Genomic DNA, 19,897 nt, shown 5'->3' with positions numbered 1-19,897 from the left:
AAAGGCACGTAGATACAAATAAACACTAAAGTGCTACTCATGGATGTAATGAACCGTTAAGAAAGAGGATTCACTGTACCTCTCCTGTGTCTTTGTCCTCACAATACGACACATCCAGCACTCTGTCTACCTCTATATAGTCCGGGTTAAAGGGGTCCTCTTCCCTCTGAAGACGCAGAGAGAAAGAACAAGAGAGAATCAATCTAAATGCCCACTCACCATCTGGTAGCTGAGATAAGTATCACTACTGTATCAACCGAGCAGGCAAATTGATTCTGATATATGCACACAGATGTGCCCGCCCACACAGACTCAAAGTGAATCAAACATCCGCACACACAGAACATTCATATACACTAAACGCACACATTTTCCTTTGACACCAATTGTGGAAACACACATGCTCATAGACATTGTGAATACTCTCATACGGAAATGTAGAGTGTGTACACAGACCACATCCTTACGTCTGCGAAGAAGAGTGCCCTCTGTGCTTTCTTCAGCTTGAAGACGTTTGATCTCTGCCGGAATCCTCTTGTCCTTCTCTCAGCTGCTGCTCTGTGGCCCCTCACAATTGGTAGTAGGAGCTGCACACAAACATTACATTCCTTGTTTAACCTTTTATTATCCAAAGCGACTTACATACTTCAATACTGTGGGACATCCCACAGGAGCATTTTGGGTTACACACAACACACACACACACACACACACACACACACACACACACACACACACACACACACCTACACAACACACACCACACACCACACACACCCATACACACACACCACAACACACACACACCACACAGCACACATACAACACACACACACACACCACACACCACACACACACACACCACACACACACACACACACACACACACACACACACACACACACACACACACACACACACACACACACCAACACACACACACACAACACACACACACACACACACACACACACAACACACACACCACACACACCACACACACACACACACACACACACACACACACACACACACACAAACACACAACACACACACACACACAACACACACCATCACACACACACACACACACACACACACACACACACACACACACAGCATCTGGGGCAACAGCCAGCAGGTGTTTGCTCTTCTATCAAACATTTGGTTTCATCAAATTTATAGTGTGACATTTTGCAATCCTTTTCGGGATTAGGCTGAAAACATAATGAATGCAATCTGGTTGATGAGAGATTATCTTTCAAATAGAAAAAAAATGATTTCTCTGTAAGGGCTGTCGAAGTTAACCTACGGTTCAATATAATCTTGAATACGTTTATGGCTAGGACATTTCATTGATGTTCAAAAATGTACATGGCGATACCGAAAGCTATCCCAAGGATGCCATACATGCTTGTATTCATATGCAATCACAAAGTTCTAGTTCAGCATCATTTGCAAAGCCCTCAGATATCAGCTTCATGTATTATCTAAATGTAGTTTAAGAGTTTCTGTATAAGTGCAACAGGAATGCTATATATAAAACAGATCACACACACACTTGCTTAAAGTGGGTTAATTACATATACAGAAATAATTACACAATATTATTTTGAATCTGTCTGCTATGGATCCTGGTGTAATTAATAAACTGTTAAGTAAAGCTTACTGTGAATGAACTTACTAGTTTTTGTATTTTACAAAATACTCCTCGTCTTCAACCACCACTCCTGGAGAAACCTGAAAGATGAAAGAACAACGTAGGATTACAAACAAACGTACAAATTAAATGTATATTTTACTTGGCTAATAACTGTTTTATTATGCTATTTTGAAATATAAAGGTATGTTATTAAGGACCAAAGTAGTACACATGTTAAAAATGCTACGTAAAATAAGGTAATAAGTAATATTTTAGGTAAACATCTTGTGAAATAGCACAACTATTCATCCTGATTGTGCAGAGGTGTACAGTAACAATTAGTAAAAGCAGGAAAAGAAACAGCAGCATATCATTACCTCCTTCTTCACGATACGAGAAGACATGATTTTGTCAACAACTGCAGCGTCCTCTTCACTGGGGTTCTCCTAAAAATGCAGCAAACAGAAAATTGCAAGTATGACTTCATATTCTTCCACCGCATACATTTGCATAATCCTCAGGACACATCATAATAAAACTGACTTAAGCGGAATCAGCTTACTACTTAAAAGGTAGGGTAGGTAAGAATGGAGTTTGAGTGCGCTAGAATTTGAAAGCACGCAGTCCTTCAGACTTCCTTACAGAGCCCCTCCTCCAACACACACGAACGCCCACATGACCAATGAGGGCACGAGATAAGTTTGTGCACAGATGGAAGGCTGACAGGCAGGTAGGCCATCCAGTTATTTTAGCCGGGCCGGCTCAGATGATTGGTCGTGCTTTTTATAGCGCCACGGCTTCCACTGATGACATATTTTTATGTATTTAATGTCAAAGCATTTAATGTATTCATTGCTAACAAAAAGTGTTTCTGAAGTGAATTAACTACCCCATCTTTAAGAACTGCCTCTACCTGTGCAGAGCATCTAACAAAGTATGAATGATTTAAATTAAGGAAGCCAGGGTGCAACTTTAAGACCACATATTTGTAGACAAATCTTTTTACTGAGAGCTGTAGTCACACAAATCCCATCCTGATTTATCTGCTGTTAAATCTTAGTAACTCAAAATGGGCACTGAATATACCGGCTGACTGCAGGGGTCCTGGTTTGTACGTCACTATGTGTAAAAAGGACAGGCTGTGCTGCACTGTTATGTCGTGTTGTACTTTCAAGATATGTGTTCTTGCTTTTCGGTATATAAATAAGATAAGATAAGATTAGATGTACTCTATTGATCCCAATTCGGGAAAGGTTTGCGTCGTAGCAGCATAAAAAAAAAAGCATTGCACAGAAATAAAAAGAGTAGAAATACAATTCTAAAAATCTCAAAATAGAAATAAAACAGCATTAGAAAATATACAGTTGACCGTGAAGAGAAAATATCTATAAACTGTCTGACAAATAAAACACTATTAAAAAGGGCCGATAGTAATAAGTTATTTTTAAATATGCATGTGTCACAGAAAACGTCTCTTTATGGATTGCTTGCAAGCCAAAAAACACTTATTTTATATAATTGTAAGAGGGTAAGTTCGGCCTACACTACGGTGCAGTGTTTTTTTCATGGTTTCTAGAGATACAAGTAATTCATTCTCCTCTTCTTAGCTTCTAGGTAGTTATAGGCAGAGCTGCTCACCACAAAGAGCTGAACAGCCGGCTGCTTGGAGCCTCCAGAGCTCGTTTTCTTGGCTTTGACAATAGCCTTGACCTCGTCATCTGAGAGCCGGGCCTCCAGCTCTTCAGAGTACTTCTTTCTCTTCACCTGCCGATTTGATCTCCTCTTCTGGAAAAGCACAACAAGGTGGAAAAATGACATTTACAAAAGATATTCTACGTATCTGGATGAATTCATACAGCAATTTCAACACGGAAAAATACAGAAAACGCTTTTTAAACCTGACAATGTGTTAAATGGATCAACCAGGCAAGTTGGATTAGGAACAAATCATTTATTGCAAATTATTCAGACTGATGTATTTTAACATATTCAGCCTTTAACTAAATATTGCTCAATTTAATTATTGCACTAGTCCATACTGCAAATGAAATTAAACTTGTATTAATTGTTCAGCTGTAGTCTCAGCAGATGTGAACATTGCTTATGATCAAATTGTACCATACACTCGTGCTAATTGACCCTAACGCAAACATATAGGGGAGGGAGGCGTGTGGTGCAGTGGGTTGTGCGTTGGTGTTCAAACCCCACTGCAATCAGCATGTCGTTGTGTCCCTGGGCAAGACAATTCACCACAAAATGCTCCTGTGGGGATTGTCCACAGTATTGAGTATGTAAGTCGCTTTGGATAAAAGCGTCTAACAAGTAACATGTAATGTAATATAGGCAATTATGTGTCAATTTAAAAAGGTTTTACTTATGCATTTGCAATCACATTTGTCATAAACAATACATTCCACCATTAGCATGCGTTTTAACGAGGACTGTCTTGGTGTATATGAGAAAAAGCATACATTTCCCTATTTTACACTTCAGTGTTACCACTATAACAACCACTGTCATAAATCTTCCCTTTTTAATAATCACAGTTGTGAGTATGAAACTACTTCTTGCTCAGCTAAACAAAACGATTTTGCCGTTTCACATTTTCCTCTCATGTAAATCAAAGCAAGAGCAACAATGTCCAGACCTTGTGGTTACTATTGATCCAACATCTACTAATGTACTGTAAGTTATTCAATCTCTGACTGTATGTGTCATATTTGATAGCATATACAAAGTCGAGCCAACTCCTAGCTATTTATGTATTTATAAAATGACATGAGGATAGTATCCCGTCTACAATATGTACTCCATTATCACTGATTGAATTACACTAACTCTTATTGAAATGGGTAACATGGGTTCTCCGTCCTCCTGAAGTTCATGAAAAAAAGTAACCCATAAATGACCTTGTTAAATGCATCTCAACCAAGGAATACATTCAGAAAAGCATTATGCCGAGTAACCTCCCACACAGATCTCAACAAAAAAGAGCTTTCAAATCCAGCTTCTTGCTATTCCTTCCTGTCAGGCCTTTGTAATTATCATAAGCGTGGGCTGCTGTATTCTACATCGATACACCAACCGCTCCTAATGATAATATGTAGTTCATTAGGAATAAATGCCACTGAGCCAAAGTTAATTAGGTGTGAAGTATGATATCCCCATGGAGAATAAACCCTCACATCCCCAAACCCAAGCTGACCAGAAACCAGGAAGTGAGACCTGCCACGTACCACCACAAAACACCCGTGAGGTGGCCATGCTTTTTTTCTATCTGTCAGTCATGCTGCTTTGACTCCTTCCACAGGATCATCCTAAATGAGTCATCAACTGAGAGTTTTAATTAAAGCCAGGGGCACCACTTAACCAGCATCATTATATCATAGGCAGAAGTCCGGATGGGAGGCAAAGAGGAGGGAGAGAGGTGATGAGGCGAAGAAGGGAGACACTCGTCATCCACATGTCACTCTTAAAATAGAGGATCATCATTGGTAATGAGGCAGTGGGCAAATGAGGATTGCGTTAGAATAAAATAAACTCACAAGTGGCACTTCAATTATAAATCACATCAAATAGAAAATGGCCATGGTAGTTATTATACTTCACTTAAAGGTGCCCTACTATGCTATTTGGTTTGTTTTCTTTTCCTATAGTGTGTTATATAGGTTTTGGTGCATGTCAATGGTCTGCAAAGGCTAAAATCCCACAGAGTTTCTCTCACCCCCCCTCCCCCTGCCTGAAACGCCTGAAATGTATCATAACAGGCCCCTTTAACGGACGCTTTTATCCAAAGAAACTGGAAATCATCTCTACAGCTACAGGAGGAAATCGATTCAGTATTTTGCCCAGGACACTGCGACATGTTGACTGCACAGGCTTAGATAATTTCAATTTATTAATGTTCCAGAGCTGTACTTTTAGTTAACATAGAATCATTACTCTGGATTTGAAATAAAAACTAAGTCATTATTACATTTCGCTGCGTTACGTTATCAAACAAACGTTCAATTCCTCGAGGATTTCAATTTCACTGGCTGCTGTTGCAACACAATTTCCTCTTGAATGTAAAACTGTTAAATGTAGGTGAGTTAGTCCTGCCGTGGCAGTCAGTGTTAACGGTGTGACTCTGTGCTTTGAATAGGTGTCTGCACAACACTGAGGCGCAGGAGTCAGATTTCACTTATCATGGACAGTTTACAGGCAACACAATGGTGGAGGAGAAACAAAACCATCCGGTGTTAATGATCAAAGAAAACCATATTTTCTGCAAAATGTAGACAAATTGTAAAACTGGTTTTGTCAAAGTTCTAAACTGGTGGGAAATGTTTCTGCAACATGTTCATTCTGGTGGTGGTTTGACCTAGATTATGTCTTGTTAGGGATATCTCCATCATCGAGATAAATAAGGATGTGTACTTGAGATAGCCACCCACTGCCTGACCCTCACATGAACCACTGAGTCGATCGTCAAGCTGAAGCCTTGAAGCCTTCCTCTAAGCTCCAAACAGTGTGAACAGTCAGACAGAGGACAGTGCACCACATGTATCAACAACTCGTCTAAATAAGGCGGGGAGCTAGATGAAAGTCTCACAGTTAGGATGAATATTGTAATTTGACAAATGGAGATGAAATACACTCCGAGTATTCCCAAGCATCACAGCCCCATTCACACTAATAGTGGCTTGTATTGTAGGTTTATATGTCAGTGTGTGTGCGCGTGTGTGTGTGTGTGTGTGTGTGTGTGTGTGTGTGTGTGTGTGTGTGTGTGTGTGTGTGTGTGTGTGTGTGTGTGTGTGTGTGATCTTACAGAGTCTACATCCTTAGAAGAGTGTCGAGGGGGAGGGTCATCGTCTGACTCCGCTGAAGACGCCTGCTTTCGTTTTTTCTTCTTCCCAATCTTGATGACAATTTTCCTGTGGGAGGGAAAAGCACAACATGAATAGACTGAGATGATGAAGGAGAAATGAAAACATGCTCAGAGTTCTCACACACTACCAAGTGAACGGCATTGTTGTTGATAGGAGTCATTTGTGTTGACAAATGCCTTAATGACGCAGCCGTGATGTTACTGCTGATCGTCTGAAAGTTATTAAATCTACGCCTGTCTCTGTGACATGTTTAATAGAATCTATAATTGTGTGACAACAGATAACTATAGCCATTTATATATTTAGAAAATGACATTAGGATGAGAGCCTGTCTATAAAATGTTCTTAACAGACATATTTCTTGCAGATTAAAGAACATGAAGAACAAAGATGTTGACCATTCACACTAACCCAAATACAGAAAGTGAATACAGACAGTTTCTCCATCCTCCTGAAGTTCATACAAATCCATTAATACAAAAATAATTCATACATGAACCAAGGAAAACACCTAAAACATGGACAGTCTTTTAGTCATTGGACCCTTGAATGAGATGAATTCACATCTATAATTCCAGATATATTTGACCCCAGTGTTTATACGTTTATATCACAAATGGTGTCCACATTCCTTTCAAAGGTTTTCAAATAAATAAGGCAAAAATATTTTGAACTGCTGGTGAGGGATACCAAGAGTGAGGCATACAGACGTTAAAAAGAGGCCTTACACTGAGACCAAAACTACACTCATTTGCAGTATGTAAGTTAGGGCTGCTCAATTAATCGTATTTTAATCGCAATTACAATTTTGGCTTGCAAACGATTATGAAAACAACATAATCGAAATAAAACGATTTTTTGTTTTTCTTTGAATTAAAAAATAAAAATGTGTTATTGGTTTTTCAGTTGAATTATACTTAAAGTTCAGGGTATGTTCAAAACATACTGTTCACATTTTTTTTTTTCAATAAATGGATGTTTTCAAAGTAAATGGATAATCGTTTTTAATAATCGTGATATCAATTATTGACCCAAATAATCGAGATTATGATTTTTGCCATAATCGAGCAGCCCTAATGTAAGTTACAAGTTTTATAAAAATAAAACATTATAGACTCCACTTGCAAAGCCCCCTGCAGGTTTGCACCAGTATATAAGATACATGAGTTTGTAGATTTGCATCTGCTGCACTGCAGTCCATAAACATGCGTGTTTTCAGCAGCAGCCAATGTCCTCTAAGAATTTCTCTCTGCACAGCTGTCGGCATGCAATGTTTGACCCCACCATAACACACACAGCAGCAGCAGCTAGGGGACCGGCTGAAGTGTGGTAGGAAATGCTTACACATATTAACATGCGGAGGAGAAAGGAATTCTCTGCTTTGCTAAAGCCCCCGCCCAATTTTGATCATATTTGGCGGACATTTTCCTTTTCAGCAAGTGCTGAAATTCTCACCGTGGCCTAATGTACCATTTTAGAACCACGACAGACGGCAGAGATGCTATCAGGAGCCCAGAAAGCAGCAGATTGCACAATGAATAGAGGCAAGCTTGTACTCTTCACCAGACCTTCATCCTCTAACTCTCTCTTTCAAACACAGTCACATATTATTTCTGTGACCTTTACCATGAATTCTCTCTATACATATGCACACACTTCCCATCCCTCTACATGTATTATCTTTTGGAAGCCACAGGCGGTGAATCTCTGGCATGGTGTGATATTAATGGGGGGGGGGGAAATAAATAAAGAAAAGACACTGCTATCATTTTGAAAAGCAACAGCATTCTCACTCTCTAATGTGTTTGCATACACACAACAAACCCACAAAGGCAAACATGCTCTGTGATCCACACACACCGGATCAAAGGGCCTGTTTAGACAGACTGTTATGAGCAGGTACGTCTCTAGTGAGAAGGGTGTCCCTGTAGGGCTTGCTCACATGAGATCACATCAGAGACGCATATCGAGTGGGAACTAACATTCCTTTGCTAACCAGAGTGGTACAGGGATGACATGTTTGTGTAGGCTGATCCACAAGCTAGCATTGTAAGGGCTACCCAGAATAAAATCGTTGGAATTTGTCCATTGGATTTTGTAATATCGCAGAAAATAAGCTGTGTGGTAGAACGGTATGTACACATTATGTTCGTCAGTGTAATATCAACATATTATGACCACTTTTACAATAGAAATGCAATCACCAGAAGTAAATAGCTAACGTAATGCTATGAAAACTACAGCTTGCTTGAATGACTTCACGTTAGCACCGCTAAGGACTCGCTGTATCCAAGACATGTTGAATCTACAGACGTTCACATTTTTTATGTCGTAGAACAAAACATTAAAATCTTGAAAGCTTGAATTAACGACAGACCTTATTTCAGGCATCTAACCTAAAACTAATTTAAAAAAAATTGACTTTTGAGATGAGGGAACGCAGAAGTGCTAAAATGCTAACTAATTTCCGGTTTAACGACTCATTCCCACACCACCCTATATCTTCTACTGTTACCAAACATGGATGCACTCGACAGGAGGTAAGCCTGAAGAACAACATGCTAGGAACAGCAGGCTTTCATATTAAGACAGCATTGTCATATGTTCAACAAGTCAACCATTTGAAAAGAAACGCAAAGAAGCGCCTATATTTGTATAATTGATTCCATACATTGGATGTTGTGTCTGTTCGTAGCATGCTGGTTAACTTTCACACAGAAGTCAACAGATGGTGTCAAAGAGCTGTCCCTTCTTCCTGGTGTCCCTGCCCCCTCTGGATATTACATTACACAAATCCTCTTGACAATGACATGTTATGGTTGCCATGCAACGCGCCCTTGGGAGCGTATTCGGCCATGTGGGCGACACCGTTCATGGTGACCTCACTTCCTGTGAAAAACAACACCAGCACATGTCCACTGACACTGTGAATGATTGCAAAATGTGCTAAGTCAGAATGACACAATGAAAAAAAAAAAAATAACCAGCTGTGACACCAGGAAGACTAGAAAAAATAAGCATTTTTAAGCAGCTGAACAAAACACACTGTTCCTCCTCTACCAAATGAACGTTGGCTGGGATTCGGGCCTAACAGAATAGCAGTGTCACATCACCAGGCAGCAGCTCAGCAGCTAACAGCATTTAACAAGGCTAAAGAACTCCATCATCCCCATATGGGAAAACCTGAACCGTTAACAGGAGAGTTGGAGGGCTGTGAAACGTGATTGAGCCAACACAGACAGAGAGCACTGATGGGCAGGCCTTCTGCCAGATAGTGTATGTAATCATGACGTTTACAAGGGCAACATGGCTAAGAGCTTAATACAATGAAAGGTATTCGACACACAAACAAATGTTTCAGTTAGCCGGTATCTAGCGGGAAGACTATAAAAATCAGGGTTAGGGTTAGGGTCAGTGAAAATAAGCACAATTTGAAGATAATAATAAACATCCTGCATAGACTATCAGAAGACCCTTTTAACGATGCCACAAGAGCCTAACCCATAACTTTTTATTTTATAACATTTTTTTATTATATTATAACTTTTGTTTTAACTTTAATACTTTTGTATGCATGTAAAATATGTCTTTGGCTCTTTTTCTGCTGTAACAACCTACATTTCCCCTCTGTGAGACTAATAAAGGTATTCTGATTCTGCACAAGTCTATTGACCGTATGTTTTTGTTTTTTTATATATAGCCTAATATATATCCACATGCATTGATGACGTCATTCTTTATATAGCCTTCCTTTCAATCATTGTCTAAAGGTCCCATGTCATGGCCATTTCTACTGATCATATTTCCATTGTTGAGGTCTACTAGAATAGATTTATATTGTGCAATTTTCCAAAATCACATTGGTTTCTCATACAGCATCTCTGTAAAGTATGTGTATTCACTCTCTGTCCTAAACGGCTTGTTGGAGCTCCTGCCCCCCCCCTCCCTATGAGCCCATTGTGCTCCGATTGGTCGGGACTTTGCGATGCTCGTTGCTGCGAGGAGCGGACAGGTTTCCGGGTCGGCGATACAGCGAGAACAAGCGAAACTCATCCTGAGCACACACAAACACTCACAGCCGAAGTAAAAACAATAAGTGTGGCTTGATATTGAGTAAGAAAAAGGTTTATAACGCTGTGAGAATGGGTCTGCGGAGAGCATTTCTCCGCCATCCCAACTCGTCTATTACCAGCGTTCAGGGAGCTCTATGCAAGTCAATGGGGACTCCCTGTTAGTTAGCCAAGGGATCCTGGTGTGTGAGGTGCTCCGCGGATTGGTCCATTTGGGCCAATCCGGTCATTTGTTGTTGATTTGGGTGTTCACACGTCACAGAACCCAGGAAGAAAACAATAGAAAAAGAGAAATCTCCAACGAGGCGTTCTGGGGCAGCATAGACAGGTCTTTTCTGTGTTAGAGTTTTACTCGCTACAGGGTGTACTTTGAGGGTTTTTGACTCTGCAGACCGTTTACATGCATAAAAAGCTTCATAACACACAAGGGGACGGGTAATAACCAGAAAAGCATGACATGGGCCCTTTAAAGAACAATAATAAGAAGGGTTAATACTGGACTGGAAGTCCTCCCATATGTCAAAGACATTGAAATCAGCAACACTGCCTAACAGAGACACACAACAAAGCATAAGCCCCACCCCCTGCTGTGGTTAAATCACAGGACCACCCAGAGGTGTACACACACACATGACAGGGAGGACTTTCAAACGAATCGGGTCTGAAAGCAGTCAGTTACTCTCCAGGGTCACAGTCAAGCCCCCCCTGATCTCACACACACACACACACACACACACACACACACACACACCACACAACTACACACAACACACACGACACACACACACACACACACACACACACACACACACACACACACACACCACACACACACACTACACACACACCACACACACACACACACACACCACACACACACACACATCACACACAACCACACACACACACACACACACACACACACCACACACACACAATCACACACACACACACACACACACACACACCACACACACACCACACACACACACACACACACACACACACACACACACACACTAACTCAAGTGACAGGGAGGACTTTCAAACGAATCGGGTCTGAAAGCAGTCAGTTACTCTCCAGGGTCACAGTCAAGCCCCCCCTGATCTCACACACACACACACACACACACACACACACACACACACACACACACACACACACACACACACACACACACACACACACACACACACACACACACACACACACACACACACACACACACACACACACACACACACACACACACACACACACACACACACACACACACACACACACACACACACACACACACACACACACACACACACACACACACACACACACACACACACACACACACACACACACACACACACTAACTCAAGTGACAGGGAGGACTTTCAAACGAATCGGGTCTGAAAGCAGTCAGTTACTCTCCAGGGTCACAGTCAAGCCCCCCCTGATGTGAAAACCTTGTAATAGAAATGAATGAAATGCCTTAGAAACCATTTGAACTGACCTTGAATTATAGGAGGAGCTGTCGAGTGCACAAAAAAAAAAGAATATTGGGAAATTGATCAAATAACCACACAGATTTCCTTCACAATATGTGCTGTATTGCAAAAGACTGCTGCCTATACGACACACTACAAATGAAATCAAACACGCTCGAGTCTGATTTCCAAAAGTCAGGTTCACTTTCAAAATAACTCAAATCAACCCTCTGGCAGAGTAGTAAAAACCATGTTGATAAGACACAAATCCTGGTCAGTCTGACTGTCTAAATCAATACAACAATTGTCAGAAATGATAAAAAAATAGCCTCAAATGTTGGTAATACTTTGAAAAAGAAATACACAGGTTCAATTTCCAACAGTTTCCAGTGTGATCTGCCCTGAGCAACAGTATGGGGTATATTAGTCCTCTCAACAGGCTGGATATCTGATGCAAGCCTGCTTTAAAAACTGTCTCTGGGTACATCAATGCACATTAGTAAATGCCAAAGCTTTTGGCAGGGAGATTTGTAACAACTGCTGTGCTTTTTGTTGAATAAAAATAATACAAAAGGACAGAACCGTTAAGCCTTTTTTGCCTTAGAAAGCAATGAGTGTTAGATTAAAAACATGGCATATGAATCGTTATATTAAAGCATTCACAGGTATTTAAATTCTTCTTTGCAATTGTGTTCTTTTGCGCAAATTACATTGTTTGACTTGCAATTAAATGATTGTGTTTCTATAAATAATGCAGTATATAAGAGGGAGATTGGAGTTCTGACAGCATTTAGGTGTGAGTGGGAAGCTGCGTCTTATTAAGGTGTTATCATTTTGAAATCAGAAGTGAAACAAACATAACATTTAGAAACCCATTTGCATGTTTATTTACTGTAAAATGTTAATTATAGGAGTGAAACTGTTAAGAAGCTGACAAATTCAAATCTTATTGTATTAATAGTATTTCCATTGTAACAGAAAACACAATAAATATCAAATACAGTTCTCACTTCACCATCTTGTTTTATATTTACAGATTTAGACGTTTTTCCATCTGTTCGGTGCCTGCTGCCTTAATGTTTTTTACATTAGCGAGGAAGGTGATTTATTTGCCTCCCCACCAGGAGTTAAAGAGGCCATCCTCCAGACATAATCTTGCATTTCTAATTAGACCACAGCTGCCCCTGATTTGACATTACAGCGTGATCCCGGCTGATGGGCTACAGCTAGCTTCGTTTTCCTCAGAGTGATAGGCTCGTTGGAGGCTTGGCTCCCATCATCCTATTGTGCCAAATAACCTCCGTCCCCTTGTCCCCCCAGTGTTGTCCTGCCCTACTTGGCAAGCTGCCACTGGGAGTGTATGTGTGAGGGTTTGATTTTAATAGAATAAAGATAGGATAGTGCTATGCAGGCCAAGACTGCAATGTGCTGCATGAGCTTCTACCTCAGAAATTCTGATTGTGTGTGACAGAGTATCCTTCAAAAATGCTGTCTAGTGTAATGTGTGTGCGTGCGTGCGCGTGTGTGTGTGTGTGCTATTCATCCTGAGGGGCTTATTGAGACAGTAGTGCTGGTCCTTGTCAGGAAATCCCTGGTCTTATGAATGGAAGGCTATAATCTCAATGCCACACAGCAAACAACTGGAAACAGTAGTAACAAACACCATCAAGCCCGCTCTTTAAGACAAATACTGTATCAGCACTGTGCACATGGCCACACAGGGGATTTCTGCTTTCTTCAGCAAACGTTTAGAAAATGGGCAGCGCAACACACACACACACACACACAAACACACACAGACACACACATACAGGCTCACAAGAATGTGTACATGATTGTGCATGACTTTCAACTCAAAGACAAGCAACGCGGACACATTATGCATCACACACAAACACACATGTGAACATGCACACATCCGCACCCCATGAGGGATTAACTATGAAAACACTCAATTAAAAAAAACAGCTTTAGCTCTTCCTAATGAAATAGTGAGGGGGGAAAAGATTAGACGGCTAGCAGGCGAGCCCTGAAATATGAACGGCTATACGCAGCTGCATATACGCTAGACTTAAACCTCCATTTTCTATCATGTAATTGATCTCACAAGCACCATTTTGTTTGATATTTTGCTGCTACCCTGCTGCTTTGTGGTATCAGCATGTTTAGAGCATCACAGGCAACATTGGATGCACAGCAGACTGGAAGAACCACATTTATATTAGGGGGAGAAAAATGTAAAGAAGGAGGGGGAGGGAGCAACAAAAAAGGGATTGAGCGGCACAGTGCTTTCATCTGATGATTATATGAGCTTATTTTTCAGCAGGTAGGCTTTCTAGAAAAGCAAATTCCAGTCTGCAGAGAGCCGTGATCAGTGGAGCCTGGCCTGTGGAATAACCCTTGCATCACCTAAGGGTAGATTTGGTTGGTAAATATTCTAATACACCATGTTCTATAGAGCTGCTTCTCACACCAAACCTACCATTTGCCAGTGCCTTTGTTTCAATTGTGAGAAAAATGGGAATGTACGATTAATTACTTTCTCATCTCAGCGAATGCATTCAAATGTAAAAAGCCCTGGGGTCACTCACTAAAAAAGCTGAGGTATTGTACTATCCCGTTACACACAAAGACACACAGTCAAATGAGACATGGAAAATAAAAATAACTCTTATTTTGGAGATGGAATAGAAAGAAGCCCTCAATAGAGTTAATCATAACACCTTTACTTGGGAGCCAGTCAAAATGTGTGCTGTGAAAAATACACATACTGTAGTTTAGCCTGTGTTGTACATAAGGGAATATATATAGGGGTTAGGGTTAGGGTCTGAACATACATTAGCTACTGCAAATGAGGGAATTACAGGTACAGGACAGATACCTGCAGAGCTTTTTGAACAGATGATGTATTATTTCCCCAGGGTTAGGCCCCCTTCATGCACAGTAGCTTCCATGTTGATACGTTTTGATATGTCTGAAAGCTTTTAGATCTTACAGTCTATGTTTAAGCTTTGATAAAAAAAAAACATTCAGCTCAGCAAATTAAAGTCAATTGATAAATGTGATCAACAACAAAAAGCACATTGAAAGCAGTGTCCACAGTTGCTGACTTTAATGTAGCACTTCTATTAAAACATTAGCTTTGGTAATGGGAATGTGTTATGTGGTTATTTTCCTCAAACACCCCCGGATCAGGAGCCCTGCTTGATATACAGCAATGAAGAAGATCACTGACAAATGCACAACAGATTTATTTTCTCATGTGTGTCATGTTGCTAGTCCACCTGTCACAGCGGCTGGTGCATCCATATTTTAATCAGCTGCTTCCAGTTATGTTTCTCATCAGTAAACAGATTTTCCATATGATGATATGACCCCTAACTCCAGCAGAGCGGCTGGTAGAGTAAACTAGAAAGGTGATACAGAACTGATGATTCTAGTAGAAACGTAGCTAGAGTAGTAAGTAGTAGCATACAGGTCTCAGACAAACAGACCATAATGTCACTGCTGTGCCGCTCTGTTGTCTGTGTATTTTATCTGTGTATGTAAACATGCCGTTAGCAACGCAACAGCTTCTTCCACAAGCAGAAAATAAGCTTTGTGGCCAACACACGTTAATGATACTTCAATGTGTTGCTAAGGCGGCTAATCTCAACATATTAACACTACTTTTACAATAGTTGAAACATAGATGTAACCGGCAGACATCTAACCAAAAACACATACAAAATGTAATTGCCAAGAAGAGCTAAAACTCATTTTGGGTTTAGGACTCATTCCTGCACCGTGACCACGCTATTGGGTTAATAGTTGTATCTCCTTGTTTTAAGAAGAGTCATATTCCATAGCACAGTGAGCAGATACTGAACACCGACTTCACACACACACACACACACGCCTGCACACACCCTCAGCAGAGTAATGACTTTAACGGAAGGTTAGGACCTCTGCAGCCATGAGGCATTAATATTTTATTGGGAGATCCTGGGTGGTGCATGAATATGAGCAGGACTCTCATTCAGTATGAACCTCTCATGTATGCAGGCTGTCTCCATCAACCCACATCAGTCAAAGAAAAACTGTATAGAAACAGATCCCAAAAGACATCTATACAGACGGGGAAACACACCCGGTCAACGTATGTTCAGCTGCAAACCCACATGAGTACTGCCACTTCATCACAGACTCCACTCACAGGCATCAGCACTGAAGTCAGCAGTCAAATGCCAACGTATTCCAGCTTTAGGACTTATCCCTGCACCACTCTATTAGGTGAAGTTATATCTCCAGAAGTCAAAGGTAGTTTGAAATAAAAGTCTAAAAGAATTGGAGCACACTCACAGCCTTGATGCACATACACATTGGAGTATAACAACGTATCGTGTGATGTGTCCCTAAGCTATGGATTATTTAAATAGCTCCATAAAGAAGTGTAAAAGCAAGTGACGAAAAAGAGGGAGTTTAATCAGGTCATCGGGTGTACAGGCCAATACGGTAGTGTTTATGTTTTAGTCCTCATGTTTACATTAACATCAAGCTTCTTATGATTCAAGGCTTAGAGCTACCTGCCAGCGTGGAACTGGACTTGCTGGATTCACAGGTTTTCATTATCAAAATGTACTCTTAAGTGACTATTTATATTAAAGAAAGAAATGGAAAGTCCAATCCTGTAAGAACATTAAGGCGCTGTTTACACGAGAACGAAACGGGTTGTATCCGCTACTTTTCTCTCACGTATAGCGTATACGGAACCGCGGAAACGGACCCCGCAAACGATAACGGGTCCCAAGGTGGATAGATCTGCGGACGGAACACTCTGGGGGGCCAAACGGCTCCGTGTGTACGTCCAATACGATCATTTTCCTGATAACGATGAAGCCATAGCCCAGCCTCTCCCCGCCTCTGCCCACCTCTGCTGCTCACTGCTGTAGCATGGTCAGTAGCTACTGTCAGTAGCTACTGACCATCCTACTGATGTTAGTGCAAAATCTACAGCTCCTCTACCACAACCATCAGCAACAAGTGGACATGGAGAATTACATGAACTACATGTTGCTAAATCCACCGCGGAGAATAAACAGAAGGGCAACCAGGCAACCATGGCAACCATGCTCGGGGGTCTTCTTCGCTGCTTTTGGTGTATTTTGTGGCGGAAGTACAGCGCCACTTACAGGCCCGGCATATGTACTACAGCGTCTCCAGCGGGTCGAGCAGTCTCGTGTGAACGGACAAGTTTATTGAGCCGTATCCGTGTGAACGGAATACTTTTTTGATATCGAATTCGGTTCATTTGAGTTTCGTTTGTGTTTGCGTTCCCGTGTAAATGGGGCCCAAGAGTCCAATGTTGAGGCCTCCAGTTTCATCATGACATGCAGCACTGTAGAAAGCTCTTCAACAACTGTTTTGTATCTATTGTGTAGTTTTATAATGAATCTTTACACCTCAGACAAAATATTCACACACTCCCACAAGTCTATTCTCATATACAGACAGAGCTTTACGTCATTGCCACATTTGCACCAAACTTCTTTTCTCAATTAAAACAAAGAGAGTAGGACAAAGAGTGAAAGACCACCACGACCACACATCCTAAAGACTGTGAAACGATTATGCAGCACACATATGTAACCGCTGATTTAAATAAATAGCACAATGTGTTAAAAGTGCTTTAGATTTGACTATGCTTGATATAAGCGCTGCATAGTAGAACTTAAACTAACACCAGAAACAGAAAGCATTTGTCTGTTTTGAGACAGAAACAAAGCTATCACACACACATAAAGGTCATACACGTTGATGTAAGATTATACCAGTGCTTCATGTGACCATACTGAAGAAGTTTAACATTGCAAAATATCTCAAACTAATGGTGCAATGAATGCTATATAAAGGTTAACTCAGACAATGTGAGGCTGCATAATCAGGCTGTGTTGCAAGCATCCTAATCTGATGCTTTTTTCCTGCATGTAGGCCAAGTATGGTTACACTGAATAATACAAATGGGTTAAACAGCTCATTACCTCGAATCCTTATCAGTAACACATTTGAATGACAGTCTTAAAAGGGCAGCTGACAAATAGTCCACATTCAAACAAGTCTTGGGATGCATTTGATCAAAATGCTGATGGTTTAATCAGCTTTGTCTCCATGTCTGCAGGGTGGTTAAATAGAGAAAAAAGGATCCGAACGTGCAGAGTTAATCTTCCTGATCTCCAAAGTGTTTTATCTCAGAGTTAAATTACCTTGATCAAACTGAGCTTTTATTCAATGATCAAAACTGAGCATTTGCAGTGATCTCCACCTGATCAACAACCATTAAGTTAACCAAACAGCTAAGAGGCCTGAGTTACTGTTAGCATCAACAGGGACTGTATCATGACTGATTCCTCCAACACACACACACACACACACACACACACACACACACCACACACACCCACACACACACACACACACACACACACACACACACACACACACACACACACACACACACACACACACACACACACACACACACACACACACACACACACACACACACACACACACACACACACACACACACACACACACACACAAACACACACACACACACACACAACACACACACACCACACACACACACACACACACACACACACACACACCACACACACACACACACACACACACACACACACACACACACACACACACACACACACACACACACACACACACACACAACACACACACACACACACACACTCCCTCCCTCCCTGCCTCACATCTGCACCAGCTGATTTTTCAATAGCTGGTGTTGGGTGTGGCATACAGCTGCACACCGCTTATAGCAGTGGAACAGGGGGATGGGAGGCGGATCACCGTATCTATACATCAGCACTGCTTGTGTACCCAATATACACGCCAGCACTGTCTCACATGTAAATGCAGCCTTTGTTTGCTCCTCCCATGTCTATGCTGATGACTGAGGCTGGTTTATTGCTATGGCGTGCTGTAAAATCGGTTGAACTTTGAGCTTCCATCTTGGCAACTAAAGGCAGAAAATGTACTTTAGATATACAATGGACCAAAACAAGCGGGTTAAATCAGCAAAATGGGCAATAAGTAAGAGTACAAGCAGCGGTGCAAGTACATGTTGAAATGTAGACATTGCTTCCCATAAGCATCCTCCGAAATCCACAATAGTATTCTAATTTTCTAACTAAGATAGCTACGATTCTCACCTTAAACTCAATAGACTTCAACTTGACCTCTTTACAAGATGGATTAGATATAAACAGTATATGTAAGATGTTAATTATGGTGGCGAGAGATGACGTGGCCAATCAGCCGCTTGTCAGATGAACAGCAGCTTCTTAAGATAGACATTTAAAAACACCAACTTTATGCCATGAATATAATTTAAAAGAATATGCATGTCTAAACTCTTACAGCACAATAAATCAAAGGGAGGCCAGTACTTCAGTCTCATTCAATAGCCGCTTTCACACCAAGTACTTTGCCGTACTTAGTTCCAAGCACTTAGTTCCCAGCACTTAGTTCCCCCATGGAACTAAGAGCAGATCATGTTCACACCGGAATAAGTCCCTGAGGGAAGATTACGCAAATGAAGCCGCTGACGTCACTTCTTCTTCTTCTGCTTTGGGTTTACTGGCAGGCCGCAAACCACTTCACGGCGTATACTGCCACCCGAAGACCCCGGCCGGAAGTCCCCGGAGTTGGGGACTGGCTACTGAAGCCTTCCGAGTAAATCGCCAGAACGCCGACACCTCCTCATCACTCCAATAATGTTTTTTTTTGTGTTGACATAAGTTATTCTCTCTCCG

At 41.2% G+C, this 19,897-nt stretch overlaps 1 protein-coding gene across 1 annotated transcript in view; it reads right to left on the bottom strand.

Moving 5' to 3' along the window:
- The window catches only part of chd9 (chromodomain helicase DNA binding protein 9), an 82,839-nt gene that overhangs the window by 37,699 nt on the left and 25,243 nt on the right, over positions 1 to 19,897 (bottom strand). The window contains 8 exon segments of the mRNA XM_034148427.1: positions 80 to 166; positions 468 to 509; positions 511 to 546; positions 548 to 587; positions 1,685 to 1,740; positions 2,020 to 2,088; positions 3,281 to 3,427; positions 6,453 to 6,558. Of these exon segments, the coding sequence (XP_034004318.1) occupies positions 80 to 166; positions 468 to 509; positions 511 to 546; positions 548 to 587; positions 1,685 to 1,740; positions 2,020 to 2,088; positions 3,281 to 3,427; positions 6,453 to 6,558 (583 nt within the window).

This window comes from Trematomus bernacchii, unplaced genomic scaffold, assembly GCF_902827165.1.
Source record: "Trematomus bernacchii unplaced genomic scaffold, fTreBer1.1, whole genome shotgun sequence".
Lineage (NCBI taxonomy): Eukaryota > Metazoa > Chordata > Actinopteri > Perciformes > Nototheniidae > Trematomus > Trematomus bernacchii.
The sequence above is the reverse complement of the archived record's forward strand: the minus strand, read 5'-3'. Positions and strand labels throughout refer to the sequence as shown.